Source organism: Rhinolophus ferrumequinum, chromosome 2 (assembly GCF_004115265.2).
Source record: "Rhinolophus ferrumequinum isolate MPI-CBG mRhiFer1 chromosome 2, mRhiFer1_v1.p, whole genome shotgun sequence".
Taxonomy (NCBI): Eukaryota; Metazoa; Chordata; class Mammalia; order Chiroptera; family Rhinolophidae; genus Rhinolophus; species Rhinolophus ferrumequinum.
Window position 1 is genome coordinate 108,834,779 of NC_046285.1, and position 9,087 is coordinate 108,843,865.

Below are 9,087 nucleotides of genomic sequence, written 5' to 3' on the forward strand. Positions count from 1 at the left end.
CCACAGACTGTGACCTCAGGTCAGCACAACTCCAATCCCAGCGTGGCCCACAGCCGCCTGGTGGCCATCTGTGTGACCTCGCTCATGACACTCTGGGTGGCACTCTGGGCCTGTTTCTTCATGTAAACGCCCGAGCCTCAGGGCAGCTGGGGGACAAAAGGGGAGCTGCGAGGCCCCAGCCCTGGCCCTGCTCTAGGCAGAGGTCAGCTCGGTTGTCAGGTAGGGGCCTGGGAGGGGAGTGAGTGTGTGCAGGTGCGTGGGTCCCAGGTGGGGCAGGTGGCCCGCGGAGACCCCAGTTCGCCAAGGCTGGAGGCTACCCCTGAAGGGGCGGCTCGCCCCCAGCCAGCAGCACAGGGCCGGGCTGGGTTGAAGTTCCTGATGATTTCTAGTCAGAGCAGGAGCTTTGCCCTGCAAAGGGAATCACGTGGCCATCCTGATAGCACAGGGACACCCCACAGGCCCCTCCCGGCACAGGCAGCCCACCAGTCTTTGGGGCACTCAATGTCTGAGGCCACTTCGCCTCTAGGCAGTCACCGTGTGGCCAGGGCGAGGAAGAGCCCAGATCTCTCGGATCCCCAGCCCTGTGGGCCTTGGGGAGCTCCCCTCTCCAGTGCTGGCTCACCACCCTGGAGTGCCAGGTGAGCCCAGAGACCCTCAGAGGCTGGGTCCTCTCCAGCCATGGCTCGGCTGGGTGAATGTGAGTGACCGTGGGTGACGGCCATCCCCCCTCTGGGTCCCAAGTGTGGCTGTGGGAGTCTCAGCAGAACCTGGCAGACGGCAAAGGCCCAGCAAGGGCAGCTCCCCAAACCCAGCCGCCATTCAGAGCCATAGCCCTGGGGGCTCCCAGAAGTGCCCGCCAGCCCCTCCTGTGGCAGGTGGCCCTGGTGCTGCCCTCGTGCACCTGCAGAGACTCTCACGAGGTGGGGAGTCCCTCCGTCGGAGGTCGGTGTCCAGCGGCTGGGAGGGGAGGATGGGGGTCTCTTATGGAGTGAATCATGACCCCAAATTCACACACTAAAGCCCTAACCCCTAAAGTGACTATTTGGGGGGGGGTCTTTACACACGTAATTCGGATAAAATAAGGTCACTGGGGTGAGCCGTGATCAAACATGACTGGTGTCCTTATGGGAAGAGAGATCGGGACGCAGACACAGAGAGGCGATCACGTGAGGACACAGAGAAGACGGCGTCTACACGCCCAGGACACAGGCCTCGGGAGGAACCAGCCTGGGACACCTGGGTCTCCATTCCAGCCTCCTGGACTGGGAAGGAATGAACGTGGTGTTTGTTGCAGCCGCCCAGTTTCGCATGGGGTGGGCGGGGCCGGACTGCGAGCGCCACGGGAGGCGGGGGCGGACCATCACCCAGCCCCATGAAAGAAGCCGTGCAGATGGGAACCAGGCCCAGAGCCATGCCCACCCCAGCGAGCTGGGCCTCCCAGTGTCCCCTCCAGCGCACAGTGTCAGGGACAAGAGCAGGGAGCCCCTCCCAGGACTGGAGGAGGCCAACACGCCCTGTGACCCAGGTGCCGCTCCCCGGACTGTCCCAGGCCATGAACAGAGATGCTCCTGTCAGCCGGCTCAGCACGTGCCATGATGCGTGAGTCCTGGACCCCCTCAGCCTTGCCCAGGCCCACACCTGTGCTGGGACCAGGGTGATAGGGAAGGGACCCTGGACAGGCAGGGGACCTGGGCGACGGAGGGGACCGGGGGCAGCGAGGCGACCCGGGGCAGGGAGGGGACGGGGGCAGGGCAGGGACCCTGGACAGGCAGAGGACCTGAGCAAGGGAGGGGACCGGGGGCAGCGAGGTGACCCGGGGCAGGGAGGGGACGGGGGCAGGGAAGGGACCCTGGGCAGCGAGGGGACCGGGGCAGGAGGCACACCTGCTTGATCTTCTCAGGGACGTTGGACACGGTGAAGCCATACAGCCGGGTCACCCCGGGAAAGACATAGGCCAGGATATGCCTGTCCAGCTGGAAGGCGATCTCCCCAACTACGCGCCCGTCCTTCTCTGCGCTGGTGACGCTCTGGATATCTGAGGGGGGTGGGAGGGACTGTGACACAGGCCATCCCGGACACAGAGGTCAAGGGCCACCCGCTGCTGCTGCCGGTGTTCCAGGATCCATTTCAGGGAAAGGACGCCCTGGAAACAGCCACTGCAGCTTCCGTATGAAGCCGCTGGGGCTGAGGGCAGGGGCTGACCACCCCACTGAGAGGGTAAATACACGTTTAGAAGGAAACGGAATCTCCTGTTGCAAAACGGAAAGGGACCTTTCCTCCCCTCCCTTTTCTTAGCGTGTCCCCTGGGAAACCTGGGGTGCTCCGTCCTTTCTCTGTCCTTTGAGAGGGAAAAACATTTAAAGAGCCCCTATTCTAGGTCCCTAGTCTTTCCCTCTGAATTTTAGGATAAGCTTGTCAATTTCTGCAAAGAAGCCAACTGGGATTTTGATAGAGATTGTGTTGGAATCTGTGGATCATTTGTGGAGTTTTGCCATCTTAATGATACTGTCTTCTAATCTGTGAACACAAGCTGTCTTCCCGTTTATTTAGTTCTTCTTTAATTTCTTTCAACAATGTTTTGTCGTTTGCAGTAGACTCCTTCCCTAACCACTTTGCAAGGCTACAGAACTTACCCAGGAGTTGAAGCTGAGAACCAGACACAAGACACAGAAGCAAGTTACCACAGACCAGACGAGGAACGTGGAGGAGCAGAGTGCAACCCCCTGCTGGGTTAGTGCATTCCTCCTCAGGAATCAGTGACCTGCCTCCCTCCCTCCCTCTCTCTCTCAAGCATAAATTAGGTGGAAGAAATGAGCTACCCCTGAGATGTTCTAGAAATCATTCGTAGTCCAACCTGGGCCTTCCAACATCTACCCAGAAACCTATTCTTCAAAGAAAAAAGTCAATAAATTTGATAAATCTCTTTTACTACCAAAAAAAAAAAAAAAGGGACAGAAGTAACGACGATCAGAAATTAGATATGGCATCACCACAGACCCTCCAGACGTAAAGGATAATGACAGAATATTAGGAACAACTTTATGCCAATAAATTTGACAACTTAGATGAAATGGACCAATTCCTTAAAAGACACAAAAGCTCACTTTTGTGGTAGAACTACCAAAGCACACTTAAGAAGAAATCAATAATTTGAATAGCCTTATATCAACTTAGGAAATTGAATTTGTGGAAAGGAAATATTCCTACAAAGAAAATTCAAGGCTGAGATTAAGAAGTAGAAATTGGTACTTACAGCATCGTCATGGGGATATAGGGTATAGCAGAGGGAATATGGTCAATGATACGGTAATAAGTATGTATAGTGCCCGGTGGGGACTAGACTTACAGGGGTGATCACTTCATCAGGTATAGATTATCTAACCACTATGCTGTGCACCTGAAACTAATATAAAAGAATGTTGACGGCAACTGTAGCTGAAAATAATAAATAATAACAAATAAAAAGCAATATCAACAAAAAGAAGAAAATTCAAGGCTCACTAGTAAATTTTACCAAACATCTAAGGAATAAATAATACCAATTCTACACACACTTTCCCAGATAATTAACGAGGATGGAGCACTTTTCACCTCACTCACTGAGGCCAACACTAACCTGCTACCAAACCAGAAAATGACATTACGAAAAACTAGGGACCAAGGTCCCTCACACACACAGACATTCTTAACAAGAATGTAGCAAACTGACTCCAACAATATAGAAAAGTAGAATACATCATGACCAAGCACGATTTATCTCAGAACATGAGGGTAGTTTTAAAATTCAAAAATCAATCAACTTGCCATATTCATACACTACAAGTGAAAGCCAAATGCTCATCTCAACAGATGCAGAAAAAGCATTCAGCAAAGTCCAACAGCCATCCATGATAATTCTGAGCAAACCAGAAAGTAAAGAGCAGTTCCCCAACCTGACGAAGGCGTCTAAAAACCTTAGCTAACATCACACTTAATGGGGACAGACTGAATGCTTTCCCCTGTCAGGAGAAGAAACAATGCCGTCTGTCACCATTTCTATTCAACATTGTTTTAGAGGTTCTAGCCAGTGCAATCTCACACACGCACACACACATGCATGCACATGCACACGCACACACGCACACACACAAAATGGCATGTGGATGAGAAATGGAAAGACAACCTTGTCTTTATTCACAGTCAGCACAATCATCCATCCTAAGGAATCTTCTTTTATAAGCTGCTGGGACAAATAATTGAGTTCAGTAAGGTTGCAGGATACAAGGTTACATTTGTCAGGATTCTCCAGAAAACACTGTTATGAAAACAGAAATGTCACAAACTGGGAGACACTATTTGCGAAACACACACTCTAAAACAGGACTCGTATCCCAGCTATATAAGGAACACTTACAACTCCATAAGGAGATAAACAACTCAGTTTTCTTCACTGGGCAGAAGATTTGAAGAGATGCGGCCCCAGACCCCGGCCCCCAGCCACCGGGTCCTCCCTGTGCTGGGTGGATGGAGCAGCAGTGCCCAGCTGGCCTCCCCGACTGCCGGCCACTGCCCGGTGCCCACAGGTGCCCGCCCCCCGCCATACCGTTAAGGTAGTAACTCCTCCTGGTCCTGTCGCCCAAGGGCAGGCTGCTTGCCGAGAAGCACACCTTCTTGGGCCGGACCATCTCCCTGGGCTCCAGCAGGCTCTTGTCCACCAGCGGGTCCTGCAAAGGGCTCAGCAGTGGGGACAGCTTCCGGTCAGGGCTCTGAGGTGCACGGGGCTCCGCGGGGCTGAGGAAAGCCTTGAAGGGCACCTGGGAGGAGGTCACACAGCCGGGGGAGGAGGCGTCGCTGGAGAGGGGGGCCTGTGAGCACAGCAGGTCCTCCAGGGAGGACGTCTGCAGCTGGAGGGGCACGTCAGGGATGCCGGTGAACCTTCCAAACGCTGGAACTGCGACAGGGAGGAAAGGGAGGAGCGGTCAGGCTGCGGTTCCCAAAACACCCCAGAAGCGCAGAGAATACGTGGGGAACACGCACAGCCCCGCCCCAAGCTCTGACACCTGCTCTCATCGCCCATCTCCAGAGCTCTCCCCCGTCCCCTCTGAGAAGATGCCCATGGTGAGGAGGCTTGGGCCCCGCCCCTGCCCCAGGAAGCCGCCAGCCACAGGCTTATGGGCACAGTGAGTGTGCCGGCCCCCAAACGCTCCCACCCAACTGTGTGTCCACACCTGGTACAGTGACTGGTATGCTTTTCCAAGTCTGAACAAATGGTGTCATCCTACGCACGTTTTGTTCTGCAGCACACCTTCTGGCTGCAGCATTATCTTCTCAGAGGCCCACCCATGTTGAGTCACCTGCAGCCACCTGGTTCCTTTAACCGTATGTGGCACACCTGCATATGCGCACACGAGCACAGTGATTTTTCTGTCCGGTCCCTCCCAAGGCACGTGGACTGTTTCCAGGTCTCCGTGTAAACGCCAAGCTGTGATCAGGGTCCCTCCGCATGGCTCCTGCTCGCAGCTTCCACACCTGGGCTCAGGTGTGTGCATGCTGACCTTGGTTTTCTACTGTAGCAGCGGTGGTGCCCTGCACACCAGCGGCTTCTGTCCCACACTCTCAGTACCCCTTGGCATGTGCAGTGGGCTGGGGACCACATGTGTCTTTTCCCTGACTCCTGGTGAGCTAAACATGTTCACGTGTTCACGGGCCTCTAGGGTAGAGGCTCAGAATTATCTGTGCCTCTTCTTTGCCCATTTTTGGGGGTTGGGTCGTCGTTTAATTCTTTCTAGCAGTTCCCTTTGCATTCTGCATACTGATGCTTTGTTGATGAAATGTACCACTCCCCGCCCTGGGCTTAGGAAATGACTGGATGTAGAATGGGATTGACAAATCAACACCTTTCCAAAATATATCAAGTCTGATGACCCGAAAACTGCAATGGCAATAGAAATGCATAATTGTAAGGAATAACACGAGGTTCTTCAGGAATACACTTACTGACAAAGGCAGAAGATTTACATGTGAGAAGGAAAGAGACTTGGAGGGAGCCAGCTCAGCTCCCACAAGTGCAGAGGGGAATCACCTCTGAGCGTGTGCGGAATACGTAGTAGATACAGCACCGCAGGCAAGTGGAAGAAGATGTGGGAAACCAAGTTACCGCCTCCCCAGCCAGTGCCTCCACTTTTAGGAAACATACCCTAAGGAAATAACCCTAAATACGAAAGGTCCTGTCTGCTGTGTTATTTACCTGAGGGTAAGAAAGAACTGATTTCAATATGAGGAGAAGACTTCATCAAACTAGTTCAGAATGCGGCACAGAAATAACTGTGTCACGACGTTAAAGGGAAGAGACAGTTGTACATAGAGGATACTCCAAACTGCTTAAAATCAGCTCCACCCAAAACGACGAGGAATCAAGTGAGCGGCTGAAGGACCCCTGAAAACTGAGGCGGGGGCCCTGGGTGGCCTGCCACTCCCTCCGGTCCCTCTGAAAATATGTGACACGCGCTGGGAAACCCAAGTGAAGGACACAGCCCCACAGGTGGCGACAGGCCGGTAGGTTGCGTGCGGACCCTTCCCTGGGAGCAGGGGTGGCTGTCCCGGGAAGCTGGGTGTCAGGAAGGTACTGGAAGGCTCCTTCTCTGGCAGTACTGAGGCCGCAGCCTTTTGGGGAGATTTGTCTTTTTCAACATTTCCACCACACATGGCCTTTGACCCACGGACTTCCCGGGCAGTCACCCCTGCAGCCTCACAGAGGCACACGTGAGAGCACAGAGCTGGGAGGGCAGTGCCTGTCATGGGGGCAGGCTGAGCAGATGGGAGCCCCACAGGGAACTGCTCCCAGGGTCGAGTGCATTTAGATCTACAGGGAGAACGACCAACGGGCGATGGTAGGGAGATGCCCGGTGGCGGCAAATCAAAGTGAAAGCAAAGATGCCTCCATTCGCCCATGACCACCCGTCAGAAATGCCAAACCGCACGCACGACACGCAGAGGCTGGCTGCCTCTGGGAGCCTGCCAGGAGCGCGTGCTCGACCTCAAATGTTACAGCCTTCTGGGTCTTGCTGAGTTCCACGCGCGTGCATGTGGCTCAGTAAGAACGATGGGCTTTTAAAGCACATCCTGTTTGGAAGGCAGAGGCTGATGGACTGGGAACCGTGAGCCACACTGCGAGGTCTCCTCTGTGACAAACTGCTGCTGCTTGAGCAGGAGCTCCCGCTGCTTCTTGGAACTCCAGGTCCCACATCCAGGCTCCAGCCCAGAAGCTGAAGGTTGGGGCCCGGCCTGGATGCAGCCGCCCTGAGGATGGCCAGGACCCGAGCTCAGGGCCCTCCCTGAGGATGGCAACGCCCACGCTGACCTTGGCACCCGCCCCGCACTGAGGCGTCAAGGCCTCTCTGGAAGCTTGGTGGCCTCAGCTCGCCAGGGACTGGGGCTCCGCCAAAGGCTGATGTCCAGCAAGATCTGGGCTTGCCCCTGGCCTGACTCGGTTCTTGGGATGAAAGACAACAAAGCAGCATTAGGCTCCTGACTCATCAGCTGTCACAGGTTGGCAAGGCTTGGGGACAAGTGCCTTTTGCAGCCACCGCACACTAGGTGTCTCTAGTGGCCTGAGAAGCAGCGCTGACCCTTAGCAGGCTGTCATACCCAGGACACGGCACTGAGTCCAGCCCCTCCTCAGCAAACGTCTGGCGACAAGAATGTGCCTTGGCTGCTGGCGGGAGCTCAGGCCTCGGGTCTGCAGCTGGGGGCACAGCGTTTCTCCAGCTGCCCCTCCTGGTGTATCGCTCTCTTCCCACCACCCAGCACGAGGACCTCATGCTTATTGAGCTCCCTCTTCAAGGTCCCCTTGAGGCTCCCGGTGTCCAGATGCCACGAAGGGTCCTTGCGCCCCAGGGCTTTGCGTCCACGAGCTCCACAAAGCCACCGTCCACACATGTTGTGCTTCTTCGGAGGTGGTGGCAGGCTTTCCAATGGACTCTGAGAAATGATCACAGCCGATGCAGGGCCCAGCAGCCAGTTCCTGGAGCGTCCCGCTCAGGGACCAGCAGCAGCTCTGCAAACAGCCTCAAAGGCGGGAAACATCCCACGATCAGCTGAACGGCTTGTCCTGTGATAGATAGCAGGTCCCAGGGCATTGGCCAGGCCAGTCGGTTGTTCCGCCAGGGCTACCGAGCAGGCCTGGTGTGTCCTCTGTCCACCTGGCCAGACAACGTGAGCAGGCCCTTTTCCGGGAACTCGCTTGGTCACAGGGCTCCTTCCACGGTCCACGTCCAAACCACTCCTGCCCACCAACCAAGCCTAAGTCAGACTTCCCGGGTGTGAGAGGGAATTTTCCAGCAGAAATGTTTAAAACAGAACCACCTACTTCCGCAGCAAGTGATCAAAGCCTGTTCAGACCGTTGGAGTGGATACCGTGTGGGGAGCTGGGTCACATCTGTGCGCTCCTGTGCACCCGCCCCACAGGTGCCTCTGCAGGGTCCTCCCATCCGGTGGCACTTCCTGCCCTTGATGCTGGGCCCAGCCATGTGACTTGCTTTGTTGATATGCGTGAGCAGAGGAGACAGCAGCAGCTTGAAGCTAGTGGGGTTGGCACATCTGCTCCCAGGGTGACACGAGCAGGCCCAGGCCAGCCCGCTGGTGCCAGGGAGGCAGGGAGATGCCCGTGGGGAGTACAGTGCCGCCTGGCTGGACTCACGCCAGGGGACCTGTGGCAGCGCTGTGTGCTGTTACTGACGGTTACAACCACCGGCAGGGTGACCGAGCCACCGCACCCCGCCTTCTAGGTGTGGGTTCCCAGCCTCGGGGAGGAGAGGGCCTCGCCTGAGGACACACAGCAGAATGGTCGCCTGGGGCCTGTGGGGACAGAGGGAGGGAACGTAGGGACCACCCACAGGAGCAGGCCTCACCTGCGGTGCCCAGGGAGCAGCCCTCGGTGTGGACGGGCGCCTTGGCCAACAGGCTGTCGCGGGCCCCGTGGCTGCCATCGGGGCAGCTCTCGCTCAGCAGGCGCTTTAGCATCTGGTTCTCCTTCAGCAGCCGCACCTGCCTCTTCAGGTCGGCATTCTCGCTCAGCAGCCTGTCCATCAGCTCACTCCCCTCAGCCAT

At 55.9% G+C, this 9,087-nt stretch overlaps 1 protein-coding gene across 1 annotated transcript; it reads right to left on the reverse strand.

Moving 5' to 3' along the window:
* Nucleotides 1–20: 20 nt before the first annotated feature.
* LOC117033182 (speriolin-like protein) lies at nt 21–9,087 on the reverse strand. The gene is made up of 4 exons (XM_033125201.1): nt 8,889–9,087; nt 4,583–4,930; nt 1,884–2,035; nt 21–104 (listed from the first exon to the last, which is right to left on the reverse strand). The coding sequence occupies exons 1-4, from the start codon at nt 9,085–9,087 to the stop codon at nt 21–23; spliced, it is 783 nt and encodes a 260-aa protein (XP_032981092.1).